The sequence below is a fragment of the Perognathus longimembris genome, chromosome 11 (genome assembly GCF_023159225.1).
Source record: "Perognathus longimembris pacificus isolate PPM17 chromosome 11, ASM2315922v1, whole genome shotgun sequence".
Classification (NCBI taxonomy): domain Eukaryota; kingdom Metazoa; phylum Chordata; class Mammalia; order Rodentia; family Heteromyidae; genus Perognathus; species Perognathus longimembris.
This window is the reverse complement of record NC_063171.1, coordinates 19191520-19209925: the sequence shown is the minus strand read 5'-3', so window position 1 is coordinate 19209925 and position 18406 is coordinate 19191520. Positions and strand designations below refer to the sequence as shown.

General features: G+C 46.5%; 1 protein-coding gene across 1 annotated transcript in view; it reads right to left on the bottom strand.

The window, feature by feature from the left end:
• Ncf2 (neutrophil cytosolic factor 2) overlaps positions 1–17974 on the bottom strand; it is a 34794-nt gene extending 16820 nt beyond the window's left edge. Inside the window, exons 1-3 of the mRNA XM_048358057.1 lie at positions 17618–17974; positions 15548–15630; positions 3442–3550 (exon numbers count right to left, since the gene is read on the bottom strand). Coding sequence (XP_048214014.1) covers positions 3442–3550; positions 15548–15630; positions 17618–17791 — 366 coding nt within the window. The 5' untranslated portion in view covers positions 17792–17974. The remainder of the gene's footprint in view (positions 1–3441; positions 3551–15547; positions 15631–17617) is intronic.
• Positions 17975–18406: the final 432 nt, after the last annotated feature.

The window sequence follows — 18406 nt, the reverse complement described above, 5'->3', positions numbered from 1 at the left end:
CAGCAGTGATACTCACTAGACACTATGTTGGAAATGAACCTTACAACTTGAGGGGGTGGCAAGAGGGAAGGAGGGAGGGAGGGAAAAATGGGAGAAAATGAGGGAGAGGGTGACCCTGTTCAAAAGGAAATGTACTCATTTCCTGACTTACGTAACTGTAACCCCTTTGTACATCACCTTTACAAGAAAATTATTTTTTAAAAAGAAATGCAAGATTCAGGCAAGGCAGATAGAAATTGAATGATTCTAGTTGAAGAAGGAGAGCTAGTAAAAAGCCTCGAATATATATTAAGAAAAGATTATTAGTCTTGCTCATGTCAAGCACAAACATGGCACTGAGAAAGCATCACATCATGTGTAAACTTACACTGCCAAATAGGTCAGAAGAGGACAAGAACCACTGTGCTGGAGGAGGATATCCTGCCCAGGGCCTCTTAACGAGGCAGAGTTGGGCCTAAAACATAGGTGTGTGTCTTCTCAGTCAGATCCTACCTGAGCCACAGGACAGGTACAGGGTCAGAGAAGGTCCTCAAGTGCACCCTCCTGCACAAGACCCGGCCTGGGCCACGTGAGTAACAAGACCATAACACAGCCGTGGAAATGAGGCAACTCCATGGGCAAAGCCCAACCTAGCTGAGCTGGGGTCCACACAGAGGAGGGGAGCAGGACAGTCAGACCGAATAATCTCTTCATTTACCATGTCTTTACCTGGGTTGTAGGCTCAGGGTTGTTTCTTTTATTATACTTAACAATTTACACACAGAATCAAACAACTGGATGTATTAGTAAGATACACACACACACACACACACACACACACGAACCAAAACAAAAAACACACCAGCCATCAGTGGCTCATGCCTAGCTACACAGGAGGCTGAGATCTAAGGCCGTGGCTCAAAGCTATCCAGGTCAGGAAAGTCCATGAGACTCTTACCTGCCAATTAACACCAAAAAAGCTAGAGTAGAGCTATGGCTCAAAGTGGTAGAATACTAGCCTTGAGCCAAACAGCTCAGCAACAGCACCTAAGTCCTGAGTTCAAGCCCCAGGACTGGCAGGAAAAAAATTTTTTAAACCCTACCTAACTGAAAAAAGAGGGTATTGTAGAGATGAAGGCGTGTGGCATTTGACACACCATCTAACATCTTGACTCACTCTAAGGACACCGGCTACTGTGTCATCACAAGACTCAGGCATCCCTGGGGAAAGGTTCTATGGAAGGAACAGTGACCTTTTGCCAGCAGCACTCAGGTGCCATGCACACATGCGCACAGCAGTGATGTGAGTTCAAGCCCCAAGAATGGAAAAAAAAAAATAGAACTGATTTGGTGTTCAGTCACCTTCTCTTGGAGCATTTTCCCGCTAGTTCTCCTGATTTGGTGGCTAGAAATACCTTGAGGCTCTTTAACTAGAATGTTGAAAGTAGGGAAATGACTAATGGGTCTCCATTTGCAGAGAAGCCTCCCACTCATCCAGTATTTCCTGTGCCTCAGGTCATCTCAACCCCAGCCATCTGAAGGACTTTCCCCGATGGAGCTCAGCTTGAATGCCACTGCAGTGTGATCCTCTTTCCTCCAGAAAAGAACCAGCTGGTCAGCCAGCCCTTTCATCTGTATAAGGGGACTGGAAGTGTGTGGTGACAGCTTGGGTCATTACAATGAAGATCCCACAGTGCACCAAAGAACGTTCTCCAGATCAATAGCACCATGGCTGCGAGTCTCTCCTCTAGCATCTGGCCAAATGCTGGTCAGTTCCCAGAGCAAAGTCTTCTCTTCCCAGTCTGTGAGAAGTGGTGTGAGCCCCGAGTCTCCTGAAGGGCGGAGATGGGGCCACATGTCCCCAGGGACCTAGTGCAGCTGTGGACTCTATTTTTACTTTTAGCCCTGAGCAACCCTGAGAACACTTGACTTTTTGTGCCTGAGAAAATAAAGCAAGGGACTTTGTCTCCCCACCCCACCTTCATTCCCCTCTCAGGAATTCTTCTAAATAAAGACCTGTAGTATTCACAAGAATTTTAGTTTTTAAAGCTTCTGGTGTATGTTTGGGGGAGGAGAGGGTTGCTTAGAGAAAGGACATGAACTTGCTAAGTCAAAGCCAGTGATGTCTTTTCCTTTTTGGTAATACAGAAGTTGTCCTTCTATGGAAAGCTTTACTTAGAAATTCCTGCTTTCAGCTGTTCTTTGAGCAAGAAAGGGCAGATTGGAAACATGGTGTCCTCACTCTCTCTTGAGTGTCAACTGAGAGTTCAGGGTAGAGAACTATTAATAGTCGTGTGTGTGTGTGTGTGTGTGTGTGTGTGTGTGTGTGTGTAAAAGAGAGAGTGAGCTGGAAACCTAGTAAGGTTACAGCAGCTACTGTGAGGGGACTGAACCCATGAATTTGGGTTTGTTAGCAAAATGCTAAGCAAATAGCCTATTAGCCGGAATTACCAAATAAAGCATGCAAATTATTCTGAATACTTTTATAAGTCCATACACAGGTCCAGTCTCTCTGCAGAAAGCCCAACGGACTCATGGTTTTGTTTGCATGCATTTTGAAGCCTAGTGGTAATAAAAATATACTGCCTCACCTAACTAATGACTCCATGAGGCATCTGAGTTTCTTTGCTATTTATTTACATTGGGGATCAAATCCTTGACCTTGCATACCCTAGGCAAATGATTTACCACTGAACTACATCTCCAGTCCACCTGAATCTTTTCCTTCCTCCCTTCCTTCCTTCCTTCCTTCCTTCCCTCCCTTCCTTCCTTCCCCTTCCTTCCTTCCTTCCTTCCTTCCTTCCTTCCTTCCTTCCTTCTTCTTCCTTTATTTCCTTCTTATTTATTTATTGGTTCAATATTGGGGCTTGAACTCAACGATTCTCATTCTTGTTTAGCTTTTTCACTCAAGGTTCTACCACTTGAGCCACACCTCTACTTCTGGCTTTTTGATGATCAATTGAAGATAGAGTCTCTCCAACTCTTCTTCCCCAGCTTACTTTGAATGGGGACCTCAATCTCAGCCTTCTGAGTAGCTAGGACTATAGGCATGAGCCAGAAACACCTGGCCCTGAGTCTTTTCTTTTTTCTTTGTGCCCGTCCTGGGCTTGAACTCTGGGCCTGAGCTCTGTCTCCAAGCTTCTTTTTGCTCAAGGTTAGCACTCTACCACTTGAGCCACAGAGCCACTTCTGGCCTTTTCTGAATAGTTTATTGGAGATAAGAGAATCACAGACTTTCCTGCCCAGACTGGCTTTGAACTTTGATCCTCAGATCCTACCCTTCTGAGTAGCTAGAATTATAGGTGTAAGCCATCAGCTCCCAGCTCTTTGGGTCTTTACATGAGGAAAACAAAAATCTGAGTCCTAAGGTCAAAGAGTCATATTGATTTTTCACAAGAGCTTGTGAGGGTCAGCAGTTGACAGTGCCTGGTAGCCCTCCTGCCCAGCAGGCCCTGTCCTCACCTCACAGGCAAACAGCTTGAACGGCAGCCCCAGGATCTTGTAGTCAATCAGCTGGTTCCCACGAAGCTGAGTGAAGGCTTCTTTAAGATCTTTAATAGCTAAGTCATATCTGCAGACAGAAAATAAAACAGTCTAGGCATGGAGAAGGACATGCAGAATAGACAGTTTCTCGCTTCTACTATCCCTGTCTATTTCACAGGGGTTAAACAGCTTTTCAGATTTCTTTCAGCTTGCTCTAGTGTTTCATCCACTCTGGGCTCAAGGATCCTGCAGATGTAGTGAATCATAGGTACCAGAGAGCTCCAGGCTGGAATGGTCACAGGGATTTTCTACTCTATAGATGGCATACCATTCCCATCTTTCCTTAAAAAACAAAACAAAACAAAACTGGTTTAGCCATCATACTCTTTTAAGAGCTCTAAGCAAAGCCATACCTGCCCATGTCTGTATCTCTGCCAAGTCTCAGAGCTGATTCAGAGCGTTCTGTCTCCTGACACCCCTGTAAGGGCAGGCCCATCTGGCACAGCAGCAATGGCCACTCCTCAAGCTGCTGACAACATCCTCCTGCCCACTGCCTTCTCCTGACTTTATTTTATTTATTTGTGGTAGAGGTCCTGGGGTGTGAACTCAGGGACTGGGCTCTGTTCCTGAGCTTTTATTGGAGATAATAATAGCTTTTATTTTTGGAGATAATAGTCTCACAGACTTTCCTGCTCTGGCTGGCTTTGAACCATGACCCTCAGTGTTAGCATTTCCCTAGCCTCAGGTCCTCAGCTCCTCCTACTAGACCCCAGACCCACCCATACCTAATGAGCCACTCCTACTCACTACCTAACTACTTCCCCTTTACCCCCAGAGAGAAGCTGCCACCTGGATAAGGTGCAGATGCCATGTAGCTCCCTCTCCCGTGGGAACTATGGCCCCACTAATAAAGCTCCTTATGAACCTTCTTCTCCTGCCTGTGATTATCTCCGCCTGGTCCTCTGGGATTGCCAATACCTATGCTTTCATTGGTGCCGAAAACTGGGATAGGTTCTCCGGTGGATTTGCTCCCCCATTTCTGGGGGGTCCAAGCTGCCTCCGGGACCTATTCTGCTGTCCTAAGCCCACCCAGACGACCACTGAGGTAAGTTCTCCTGACTGAGCACTCTACTTCCATCCACCACGACAATCTACAAATTTGCCCTCACAGTCAGTGATCATCTTAACGAGGGCTCGGATCCCATTTTCCGATTTACCATAGGGCGACAGGGCCGTGGCTTCAGGGCCACACCAAAAATCTTGGCGCCAAGTTCCGAGCCCTACTCAATGACCATAGCATAGGGCCATACTCCGCGCTCGAGACACAGTGATTGGGGTGACGATTCCATCGCTAATTGTCTCTCACATTTCAGCTGACCAGAGTAATACCAAGGAGGCTTGGTATTTAACTCCTCAGCTCCACTAATCACTTACCATGGGAGGGGCACAATCATCCACCACAACAGATTTGAAACTCCAACCAGGGTGAGTGACTATTAGCCGGGAGCTTGGATTTTCTCTAGTTCAGCTCCTTGGTCACTCATCAAGTGGGGAACAGTCTAAAGCTGCTCAAGTTTGAGCCCAATCTTACAAATTTGGAATATTTTATGGGACTCACATAACTTCTATGAGCGCTCGGGTAGATGGAGTTATCTCTCTCTCTCTCTCTCTCTCTCTCTCTCTCTCTCTCTCTCTCTCTCTCTCTCTGTGTGTGTGTGTGTGTGTGTGTCTTTTTGCCTCTCTCTATGCCTGCCTGCCTGTGATGGGCTGGTACTAGCTTCCAAAGGTACCAATGTTTGTTTAACATCTGCTTTGATTGATGCTTGTTAAGCTTGGAGATTTGGTTAAAGTCTGCTTGTCGTTGGCTAAATACTGTTTTCTCTAGCATTGACCACGTGGTGGACAATAAAATTGATTTTAGCAAGCCCCTTCTTGGTTCCATCAAAGTTCCAAGAACTCTGGGAGATGGAGCCCACCCATCCCCCAGGTAATGGGCATGCAAAATTCCTCTAATTCCTTGAGGCAGGGCAGGGACTTGGCCCTTCCCCTCCCACCCTAAACTCTATAACTGTGGCCTTGCAATTCAAATGTGCCTTGCAATTCAAATGCTGTAAGGTGAATGTGTCTTGCTGTGAGCATGCTAAGGCTCGACCAGCCCCGCCACCATTACGCCGTGCCACATGTCTGTGTTCTGTTCATATCCTGTCTCCCATCTCCTGGACCTTCTCTGGTCTTAGCATCCCACTTCAGCTCCCCATTGGAGCTAAAACTTGTTTCTCAAAATGTGGCTTCTTCATTTCCTTGCCAGATCATCTGTGAAAATGTTGTTTCCTAGGAAAAGTTTTTTGTTTTCTAACTGACCACATGGTTCTAAAATATGGGCAAAATAATACCATTTTGCCACTGGAATTCCAGAAAACTTACATGGCCAATTTAAAAGAAAAAATTCTAAGTGCACCCCAAAGCTTGTGCACAACTGTATGTCTGCCTGTCTGTCTGTCTGTTGGTAAAACATGTAAAAACTGGCATCATGGTTTCAAAATTACTTACTTTAAGTCTTCTGTTAAACTTTCCTTTGCAGCCTGTGGGTGGAGTCACAGTGCACCAGACTCCAAGCCAAAAGAAAAAACCCAGGTTTTAAACCCAAACTTATCATGTTTGGATGCAAGCAAATGTGTCTAAGAAAAACTCCAAAAAGTCCTATGCAGCATGTGGTATACAATAATGTAAAACCAGTGTGTTATTCCTTATGTTATTCTCTATGCTAAAAGTCAAGTGTACATCTGTTCATGACAATTCTTTGGTATAGACTAAGTGGCTGCTAACCTCGATTTTCTTGACCTAGGATTGATATTTTGCTTTATAGGATGCAGGTCGACATGTGTGTTAACTGCGTGGACTGTGGCAGACGGTGGCTACAGGACACTTCCTCCACAGTCTGCTCCCAAACTGCCTGGTTTCACTACTAGTGATTGCTTATTCTCTCTCTCTTGCATGGAAAACTGCTCAGGGAATCTAGGAGTCCTGTGAAGCCCAGAGTGCTCCTGCCCTGGCTCTACCCCCCGACCTCCCAGATTAGAGTTGGGCTTATTAGGAGGCCTATCATGACAAGAGTTGCAACCGAGACTTACTCCAAGGTTAAAAACATCAGAGTTGTGTTTGGTGGCCAAGGGTTGCATTGAGGTAGCACTGGTGTCTTCCCCTTCCATGTCTCAGAAACTGTCATGGCTGCTGCAGAGAGCAGACTTGGTTGGCTTTTGGTCTGTGTGGATTTTATGACTAGGAAGATGGTTAAAGGCCCAAGCCTTCTAAAATCTGTTTAAAGTTGTCACCCTGCTTAAACCAGTAGGGTACCAGCCTACAAAAGCCAGAGTACTCAGAGTAAGCAACCAGGGAATACTGGGAGATTTCAAATGTCTTTAACCAGTCTGTGTAGAAATTTGAAGGCCACCCAGCAGAACAGCTTCACCCAGATCCAACTCATCTCTCTTGCCTGCCTCCATCACACCTGACTAATGAAGCCTGCCAATTCGGAATGGAGAAGACACAGCCACTTCGGATCTGCTGAAGCTGGTACTGTCCTGACCCTTTGCCCTCTTGATTGTTAATTCATTTGTGTTCTTTTCCACCTGCCGGTAAGGTTAAATGATATGATTTGATTTGATGGCACATGGATCTCATTCAGTCTGCTGTTCTCTAAGTGTTACATCAGAACTCTGGCAAGTACTTGTTGGTCAATTCTCAACAAGTTACAGGTAAGCTCTACTCCTATTGTTCTCCTGTTGCTTTAATTGGAAATAAAAAGGGATTTTATGGCTAAGACTCCTTGGATTGCTGTTCAAAGCCAGCCTGGGCAGAAAAAAATATCCCTCTAAAACTCCATCTCCCAACTAGCCAGCAAGAGCCAGACTGGAAGCTTGGCTCAAGAGAACCAGCCAAATGTTGAAAGCAGCACCATGGCTCAAGTGGTAGAGCACTAGCCTTGAGCAGAAGTGCTCAGGGACAGTGCCCAGGCCTTGAGTTCAAATCCTGTGAATGCCAACTGGGACCAGCTATCCGAGCAATGAGCACCTAGACCTCCAGGACGAGGTCAATCCTGACAACAAGGAACCATGGAGAGGAGTAAGAGGAGATGAAGTCTCATCTTAAATGGAGTCAATTTAAACTTGCCCTTTCAAAATTAATCAGAGCTGGGAGATCAAGAAGAATAGTTGTTTACCCGCCTAATGTCCATACCTGTCCATTTTCCATCTGTACTGAAACTTGCATTCTTGCCTTTGTTACTTGCTATTTGTATGTATATCTATATAGCCTCTGACTGGTTACTCCCAACCAGTCCACTATCCCTAAACACTTCCTTCCTGCCCTCAGTCCAGTTATTTCTCCTTCCTTGTAATGGGCCACAATTGGGTTTATGTTCCAAATGGAACTTTTCTGGCTTATGCCAAGGGTGTGTTCTCCCATGTTGTTCATGTTAACTGGTCCTGTGAACTTGTCAGCCTTTTGCCTGACTTTTTCAAAAGTCTCTTTGAACAGGATAATATCCCTCACCGATGTCGCCACCTGGGAACTTGCAGTTCAAGGCCATCCTCTTACTACACTGCTGTGCCCATCGTAGATCTGGACCCTGAAGACCCCAGCCCCAGAGACTCCTTGATGTGCCCAAGCTGCAGGAGGTAGCCAGAGAACACCAGACACCCATTAGCCCTGATAACCATATTGTGGAAATGATGAGGACTTTTACCAACCAAACTGTCAAATACTTCTTAGGCGGTACCAGGCCAAATAATAATCAGGGACCCCTGACTACTTCACCCCTTTTCAGCAGGAAGTAGTTCCAGAAGAAACAACTTCCGCCCATACTCCCAGCCTGGTACCCCTCCTCTGTTATTAGTAAACAACAAATGGGGGAATGTTAGCATTTCCCTAACCTCAGGTCCTCAGCTCCTCCCACTAGACCCCAGACCCACCCATACCTAATGAGCTACTCCTACTCACTACCTAACTACTTCCCCTTTACCCCAGAGAGAAGCTGCCACCTGGATAAGGTGCAGACGCCATGTAGCTCCCTCTCCCGTGGGAACTATGGCCCCACTAACAAACCTCCTTATGAACCTTCTTCTCCTGCCTGTGATTATCTCCGCCTGGTCCTCTGGGATGGCCGATGCCTATGCTTTCACTCAGATCTCAGTCTTCTGAGTGGCTAGGATTATAGGTGGGAGCCACCATTGTCCACCTGAAGACTTTTTGTTTTCTTTTTTTTTTTTTGGCCAGTCCTGGGGCTTGGACTCAGGGCCTGAGCACTGTCCCTGGCTTCTTCCCGCTCAAGGCTAGCACTCTGCCACTTGAGCCACAGCGCCCCCTCTGGCCATTTTCTGTATATATGGTGCTGGGGAATTGAACCCAGGGCCTCATGTATAGGAGGCAAGCACTCTTGCCACTAGGCCATATCCCCAGCCCGACTTTTTGTTTTCTTAAGATAAACAGTAGGTTTATTTGAAAGTGAAAGAGAAGCCTTGAAAGGAACTATGGAGAGAATGTCCATTTGGGGCGGGGGGCGGGGGGAAGCAAGGAGAGGAGCAAACAGGAACAATCCTGGGACTTCTTTGAGTCCAAAATTTAGCTCTTAGTTTTGTGGCCTCACCATCTCCTTCCCCATCCTGCTTCTGTGCACATTTTGCAAAAGAGGGTGAAGCTAGTCCGTATTTTCAAGGCTGCTTCTGGTGTCACATGCACTTTGCTGCTGGTGTGCTGACTAGCTCAAGGGTTAATGCCTTGGAATTATACCTAGAATGGGGACCCCACATCATTTGCAGGGGGGTGCAGGGCTTTGGGCAGTACTTAGATTCACATACAGAGGAAGCTCATGCAGGCAGTAGCTTGACCCTGCCTGACCTTCAGAGGCCCCAATGGAAAGCGACCATTACTAGATTACAGTGAGTGGGAAGAGCAAAAGCAAAGCACTCCACCTGTCACCCCATTGAGCCCCTGGGTGCATAGGAACACATCTGGCTGTTTGGTTGTGTCTCCTACTTGGGCAACTGGCCTGAAAGCTCCTAAGCCACTGCCACCCAGAGCTTCCATCCAGGGCTTCTCTAGGATGTGAGATGGGCAAGGATTCTTAAGAGGTAGTGTGGTGGAGGGAGGGTACCCAAGGGCAGGAGTAGGAGCCAGGAACCAGGTCTCACTGTTGGTGGACCCTTGCATCATTACTGTCAGTAATATAGGAGTGTATAGTCTGCATTGCCTAGAATGAGCAGATAATCTACAAAGAATATGTAAAGGAGGAACTAGCTTCTGTGTGGTTCCAGCTCTAATTTCAGGACTCAAAACCAGCTTGAGTCTTGGCTCTGCCACTCACGTCCGGTGAGGAAAGTAAAGTTACTTCACTCTTTCCTCATCTTAAGTAAAAATGGCAATTCTGGGCTGGGAATGTGGTTTAGTGGTAGAGTGCTTGCCTAGCATGCATGAAGCCCTAGGTTCAACCCCTTGGTAACACATAAACAGAAAAAACCAGAAGTGGCTCTGTGGTTCAAGTGGTAGAGCACTAGCAAAAAGAAGCTCAGGGATAGTGCTCAGGCCCTGAGTTCAAGCCCCACAACTACCAAAAAACAACAACAAAAGAATGGCAAGTCTCACAGGGATGTTGTCAGCACTATATGCAACAGGACATTTAGATGCTTAGGAAGGTGCCTGACACATATTTGTTTACTTCATGGATTTTCTTTTACACTTCTAAATTCTACCAATTGTAGAATGCTTACGTAGCAAGTGTGAGACTCCAAGTTCAAAACCCTAGTACAACATGTTTAACCCATACACCAATCATTTGTCATAGCGTTGTTTAAAACTCTGCACTGTATTAGGTATTTCCATGAGATTAAAAATCCAGTGCAGAAGCTGGGACTCTAAGGTAAGGAGACTTAGAGCTGACCAGAGGGGTTGGTTGACCTAAGAGAGACTATAGGGGGGCCAGGGATTAGAGGAAAAGATGGAATTGCCATCTCTACTAGATGTGTGTGTGTGTGTGTGTGTGTGTGTGTGTGTGTGTGTGTGTGTATTGGGGCTTGAACTTAGGCCTTGTGCTCTTTCTAGGATTACTTGCTCACAGCTGGTGCTTTACCCCTGGAACTGCTCCCCCAGTCTGGCATTTTTTGAGTCAATTGCAGATGGAGTCTCTCAAATTGTAACCCTCTATCATCCAGATCTCAGATCCTTAGTAGCTAGATTTACAGGTATGAGGTACAGGCCATGGCAGTGGTGGTACAGGACCAATGGGAGAAGAAAGAGAATCTGGGTTTGAAACAGGAGAATGGCTCTCTTCAATATCCTTGCTGCTAACAAAGATAGTTACAAAAGGCATGAACGCATGGGAGCCCTTCCTTAGAAAGCAATGGGTATTTCAAAGTCATCACCACATGTCTTTCACATGACCCTGAATCGTGTGAAGGGAGAGATGGCACAAAGGCATCATGGGTCCCTCTTTCTAAACTGAAAGGCTGAGCAGCAGCTGTTTCTCTGAGCTGAAGGGGGGGCAGGTGGTGGTGCAGGTGTCCTGTTCCCTGAGCAGCTACAATTTCCACAGCAGGTCCCAGAGGGCACGCTAAAGTGTCATCAGCATTAACTTACAAATGTGCCTTTCTCCCTGCTGAGCAGGCAAAGCAGATGGATTTCAGTGGTAAAGAAACATGCCTGGCTCTACCTGGACTCACAGGAGCCCAGCAACCCTCTCCTTGTATTTCTCCCATCCCTTGAGCTGTCCCTAGTGTGACAGAGAAAGAACTGACAGACTATTCAGTGCTTTCTCTGAGTCACAAGACAAATATCAACAACAACAAAACCCCCAAACAAAAGAGCTTTTGTGTTCAAGGCTAATGGGCTATTACTTTGAGCCTCAGCTCCACTTGCAGCTGTTTGGTGGTTAGAGATAAGAGTCTCACAAAACCCGGGACTCATGCCCATATTCCTAGCTTCTCAGGAGGCTGAGGTCTGAGGGTTGCGGTTTGAAGCCAGCCAGGGCAGAAAGTCTATGTGACACTTATTTCCAATTAACTACTAAAAAAGCCAGAAGTGGAGCTGTGGCTCAAGTGGTAGAGTGATAGCCTTGAGCACAAAATGGAACAGTGCCTGGGCCCTGAGTTCAAGCCCCAGTTCCAGCACACACACACACACACACACACACACACACACACACACACACACACACTCAAAGACTCTCATGGACTTTCCCTGCCTGGGCTGGCTTTGAATCACAGTCATCAGATCTTGGCCTCTAGAGTAGATTACCAGATAACAGGTGTGAGCTACTGTTTCCTCTCTCTAACATCCCATTGAAAACATGTCTTTGAACACATCCTCCTTCCCTATTCTTGGTTTCTCCTCTCCCCCCACTGCATTCACAGGGTGTGGGTGACCATGCTTTGACACACAGCTCTGTTTCCTACTGTACATGTCTGAAACAGCTCAATATGAAAAGTCCAAAATAGAGTTCAGCCCTATGTGCAGTGCGTGGTGGGCACAATCTTGCCTCCCTCTAGCTCTTCTCCAAAGTTCTCTTCCATGGGAAAGCCTCCTGTGGAGCCACCTAAGGAGTATCTGCTCCCCACCAGCTCAGAGGGCTCGGCCCCTCTTGTTCCACACCCGCACTCAGTAACACCACTGTGCAGTGCCTGCCCTTGTGGCCCCAGGCTGGGGCTTCCCACCATGGCTTCTCAGCTTGAGAAGGTTCCTCATCCAACCTCTTTTGTAACAGGCCTTAGAAAGGTTTCTTAGTAACTGTAGAAGTTCCTGCTGTTCTCCTGCTACCAGTGTCCCACACAGCCCAGAGCCCTGCGGTTCACACACCCGTAGCTAAAGTATGGAGCACCTTTGGGGTCCTATAGTATACCTCTGGCAGGGATTTTGATCCCACCCATTCCCATCCGGAGCTCGGCAGGAAGAAGGCCTGGCTGCAGGGTTTGTTTGTTCTGTTTTGTTTTTATGTGACAATATCTGAAGGAGGCACCACTCTTTATGAACAACTTTGGGATAACAAACATTGGGCCAGAAAGCGGGGATAGCATGGCAAGGTTAACAATAAGATACCACCTGCCTCCCAGGAAATGTGCTTGGACTTTGTTCTGCTAGAACTACCTAATGACAGGAAATCAATGCCAGGACCCAAGGGGGCTTGGGAGAGAGTGACCTTATCACTCTAAAACAAGTCCTTCTGCAATCAAATGTGGTTCTTAACCACTCAGGAATAATTTCTCATGGCACTCAATATAGCACTCACAGGACTTACCCAGTCCTGCCTTGTGTCATGGTTATTAGTGTTAATGACTTTGTTTCCTCCTTTTAATCTTTGAGTTTCTTGATGTAGAGACTTGTTCACTTTCATTTAATTAATTCAACAAACATGCATCTCAGTGCTAAACACCTGTGAGAGTTTATAGAGATTTCTTAGGAAATTCACAGAATGGCTGGTCATGGGTGGCTCTTGCCTGTAATCCTTGCTACACAGGAGGATAAGATCTGAAGATCAGGGTCAGAAGCCAGCCTGGGAAGGACAGCCCTTGAGATTCTCATCTCCAATTAACCAGTGAAAAGCCAGAAGTGGAGCTGTGGCTGAAGTGGTAGAGTGACAACCTTAAGTAAAAAAGCTAAAGGACAGTGCCCAGGACCTGAGTTCAAGCCTCATTATTAGAACACGTGTGTGTGTATATGTACACACACACAAAATTTAATTTGGCAGATTTTCCCCTCTCAGCTTTAACTATTATTAAGTAAATAAACTGAGCCTTGGATCTTTTTTTACCTTTTTCTTTTCTTTTTTTTTTTTTTTGCCAGTCCTGGGGATTGAACTCAGGGGCCAGGAGAACTGTCCCTGGCTTCTTTTAGCTTAAGGCTAGCAGTCTACCACTTGAGCCACAATGCCACTTCCGGCTTTTTCTGTTTATATGGTGCTGAGGAGTCGAACCTAGAGCTTTGTGCATGCAAGGCAAGAACTCTATCACTAGGCCACATTCCAGCCCAAGCCTTGGATCTTATACTAGATTTTTCTATCTCACTCAAAATCTTAGCCTTCCGGGCTTAGGAACTTGCAAGCATTTTCATGTGAAAATTCCTGCTGGGAGCAGTTCCTCTTGCTGTGGGTTGGCCTCATTATAGCCTACTGGAGGTACTTAGAGTCTGCCTTTGGAGATTTCACACAAATTGGGGGATTTGTGCTTGACCTTCCTGGATTTCATGGGTGCTAGGGTTTGGAGTCAGCATCTCGTTGGCTAGGAAGAAGCTCTATCACTTGAGCCATGCCTCAGTCCTTTCTTTATACTTGTCTTTGTTTTTTTCAATAGGGTTTTGTGCTTTTACCCAGGCTGGTTTTGTCATGCCCTAATCCTACCTTTGCATCTTGCATAGCTAAGATGACAGTTGTGTGCCACCATGGCCAAGCCTGTTTTGTTTTGTTTTCAATAACTCCCCCCACCTACACACACACACACACACACACACACACACACACACACACACACACCTCAAATCTCTGTCTCCCGACTTGCTGACATTTTAGGCAGGAGCCACACACTTGGTGTCTCTGCATATTCTGTAACACATGGAGATGGAGGAAGGAGTGGAAGGGAGGATGTTAAGAAGTGATACAGAGGGCTGGGGATATGGCCTAGTGGCAAGAGTGCTTGCCTCATATACATGAGGCCCTGGGTTCAATTCCCCAGCACCATATATACAGAAAATGGCCAGAAGTGGTGCTGTGGCTCAAGTGGCAGAGTGCTAGCCTTGAGCAAAAAGAAGCCAGGGACAGTGCTCAGGCCCTGAGTCCAAGCCCAAGGACTGGCAAAAAGAAAAAAGAAGTGATACAGAGCCAAGGATGCAGACAATTCTTTTAACCCTGGATTCTGTCTGCACAGTGTCTTTGTGATGTACTTTTTTTTTTCCTTTCTGGGAAGATTTTGCTTCTTAAGCCTTCAAGTAATTGGCAAAATCTACACCTTTGAAGTATTCTGAGCTTTCTGTGGTTGCCTCTAGCAACAGCTAACCACGTGGGCTTTGCAGGCTGCATTTTACCCCGGTCCTAGCATTAGTGCCTTTCAAAGTGGCATGGGACCAGAGCCTAGGCCCTTCCCAGCCCAGGTACTCTATGTATCCTCCCAGATGCCACACCAATATCCTGCCCTCCTGGACCCACACTTGCACTTCTGGGCCAGTGTCACTGTTCGAAAGAGCTTCCTTAGCCTGAACCAGATCCCTCCTTTGAACTTGTGAGCAATGAGAGATTTTCTATAAAGGGTCAATGTGCAGTCTCCTAACTCAGTTGAAATTCACTCTGAGAATGTTTTTCCTATGTATTCTTATTTGTGTATTTGTTCTTTGTCATTTGAGAGGGGATTAGTACTTGAAATTAACAGTGATTTATATCTTCCCACTCATGATTTCATGTTAACAGTAAATACACTACAAATAAAGATGGGCATTTCAACAAAATCATTCCACTACTCAGAAGGAATTACCAAAAATATGGGAGGCTGAGATATTAATCTAGCCTATAGACTACAGAGCTATGGCCTTCTGGTCTCTATTCTGTGAAACAAATGGAATTGTGCTGTTTACAAACCTTTTTATTTTTAAAGATGTCTACTGTAAACTTAAAAAATTTTAGTATACCTATGCAACTTCTGTATCTGTATTAATTGACTATATTGTTAATGGTTTGTACTCTCATTTTTGTGGCTGAATTATATTCACTCAAATGGATTAACTGGGCATTGGAAACCATTTGCCAGGATGAAGCCCAATTTTCATGTGGTTTCATGAAACATTTCATCAACAGATCATTGTCTCACAGGTGTAAGCTACCATGGATGGCCCCACCAGGGACATTTGAGGTGTGGTGCCCAAGCAGTGGGGGTTTCTACTACTTGTGAGCACGGCAGGGTTGACATGCTCTGGGGCAGGCCTGCCCTCCCTCTTCATTGAGCCTCCCCGGCTTGGGTTCCTGTATCACTGCCTGGGTTGGGCTAGTCACGCGCTACACTAGCAGCCATAGCTAGGCTTTCTTTCTCTTCAGACTTCTCCAGTGTGGGCCACTTACTTCTCCATTCTGTGGTAGAGCATCCCTCGCTGGAAGTAAGCTACTGCCAAGTGCTTGTCCCGGTTAATGCTTCTGGTGAAGGCCTGCAGAGAGAAAAGTCCAGATAGGGCCACCAAGCGAGGAATTGAGGAGAGGTGAGATGAGTCCCAAGGAATGTCAAGAAGGGGCTTGAGAATGACCCAGCTCTACAAGGTGAGAGGATAGAAATCTGGGGCACAGTCACCCTGGATCAGAACTCTCTGGGCTGTCACTTCCTCTTTGCCTCGCATGTAGCTAATCTCCAGAACCTGTTTTCTCCTCTGTAAAAACAGGGACATTCCCTGTTGCCTTTCAAGATTATTGATAGGACCAAATTAATAAATCAAATGGCAATTAATATGACTTGTGATATAAATTTATCATAAATTTATATCATAAGTTTATATAAGTATGATATAAATAGCAAACAAGAATATTTATATTATCTATATTATATAACTAAAATAATAACAACTGAGAATATATAGGACATATTATATATACACACATAAAGAAATACACACATATAATACTACATACACATATGTTATATATTGTATGTCCATATATGTTATATATGCCTATATATGTTATACACACACACACACACACACACACACACACACACACACACACACACACGGGCTCCAGCAGGAAAACAAAGGCCAGAGAGAATGTCAAGTCAGCAGAATAGAGCAAGAAGGAATCTTGACTGGGGACAGCAGAGCCAGTGAGCTACGAGCATGCTGTGGTGGCGGCCGGCACAGCCTGGCTCAGGATACCACGTCCAGGCCAAGGCAGGAGCCAAGAGGCTGGGCTGGGGGACCTGTACCCTGACTAATCACCTCCTTTGCCCGACCAGACAATATGTGCTTTGTCTCCACCAGCTCTCAGAATACAGAGCTGGGCTGTTGCTGGCCCCCTGCTGCCCTCCACATGCCCACTGGAGGCGGGGTCAGCCTTCTCCCTGGGGCGTCACGCTCCACCCCTGGACTAGCCTCTGGAGCTTGGCGCTGCTTGTTAGATGTACAGAACTGCAAGTCCCTTGTCTCCTGGCAGGAGGAGGTGACTGAGGCTTGTTTCCTGTTGTTCACAGGCTGACTGTGGGGTAAACTGGTTCTTCAGGGTGCTTGGAAAATTCAATTGCCAAGACCTCTCCAAAGGAGAAGGTGAAAATCAAAAACGTTTGCAAAGCAACGTGAAGCTAGCCTGTACTTGAATAGTTGATGTCTCTCTTCATACTCATGATACCTAAATCCTCGTGATGCTGAGAGCTAGGAGTTTATGTGGCTTGCTTAATTAGCACTAAAAGAGGGAGGGAGGGAGGGAGGGAGAGAGAGAGAGAGAGAGAGAGAGAGAGAGAGAGAGAGAGCTGGGATTTGGTCATTGATCCTCTGCTTCCAAGCTCCATGCCCTCTCTACCTTGTGATGGATCCCCAAAAGCAGTTAAGAATGTTCTACCTCTTACTAGGGCTATTTAAATAAGAAAAAATATTTTTAAAAGATGCTAGGATATTCCATACCATGTTGCAGACATTGCTTATCAATCTCACTATGCTTTTTTCCTGACAGCCTCAGAATCCTTAAAAGAGTGCTCTGCACAATAGATCAGAATTATCACGTGAGTGGAACCTATTTTTTTCCTGTGTTACCTTTCCTCAGTCTCTTGGGCAGGCAAAGCTGATGCCTATGAAATTCTTAGAAAGTCCTAACTGGGCAAGGTAGAAAGACAGAGAACCTGTGTCCAGCAAGAGTTGGTAGGAGGAAGTACAACTAGAGGAGTCTTCATGAAGGTTTTAAGAGATGACTTGCACTGAGAAATGAAACCATCATGATTCCTATCACTGCTGCTCAGGAGAACCAGCAGGGATTTTGCAATGGTGGCTGCCAGGCCCCTCCCCAGACCCAGACCCATCCATCAGGACATTGGGTGGGACCTTTGTTGTGGAATTCCCCCCATGCATTCCGATGAGGCTGCTGGAGTGGAGTGGGTTTGACAGCTGTAATGGCAGGGGCTCAGAGGAATGGAGGAGTCTCCCCATCCCCACTCACCTTTTCAGCATCTGGCATATTTTCCAGGATTGTGTGCATGCAGCCAATGTTGAAGCAAATTCGAGAGTGGGGGTCCTGGACTGTGCTGAAGGCCTGCAGGGCCCCCTTCCAGTCCTTTTTGTCAGCTGCCAGCACTCCCTCATTCCAGAGGCTGATGGCCTCCACCAGGGACATGGTCAGATGACACCAGGAGGCTGAGAGCTGGAGGGGCTCAGAGAGGCTGCGCAGAGAGCACAAGTGTGTCTCCCACAATAGGGTGGCCCCAGTGCCCAGTGTCTTCACACTCCTAGGCTGGTGTTCAAAGTGGAGTCAGGCCTCTTTTAGGGTGACTTTATTAGTGTTGCAAGTGTGCCAGGAAATGTCCCCACCTTTCCAGGAACTGACGCAGAAGCTACATGAGAGAAAAGTAGAGGCTGGAGTGCTGGGTGTGGAGGCGGGGAGAGGAGGAGAGAGGAAGTGCATCAGAAGCTCCGCCAGGGTTCAGTTCCCCAAAGTGCTTCTGTTCTGCCCCCAGCTCCGCCACGCCCTCACCCGCCCCTGTCTGTGGCCCAGGTAAACCCCGCCCCCCCCCCCCCCACCGGCCCCGCAAGTCTGATGTCTCCTTGTTTCTGCGCCTTTGCCAAGGGGGACTGGATGAGAGGAGAATTCAACAGATTCCTTATTTTCTCTCCATCCAGGCAGGTCTGGAACTTGTGATCTTCTGGTCTCAGCCTCCCGAGTGCTTGGATCACAGACAGGTACCACTATGCTAGTTTTTATCTTGAGCAAAACTGAGCAATAAATACATTT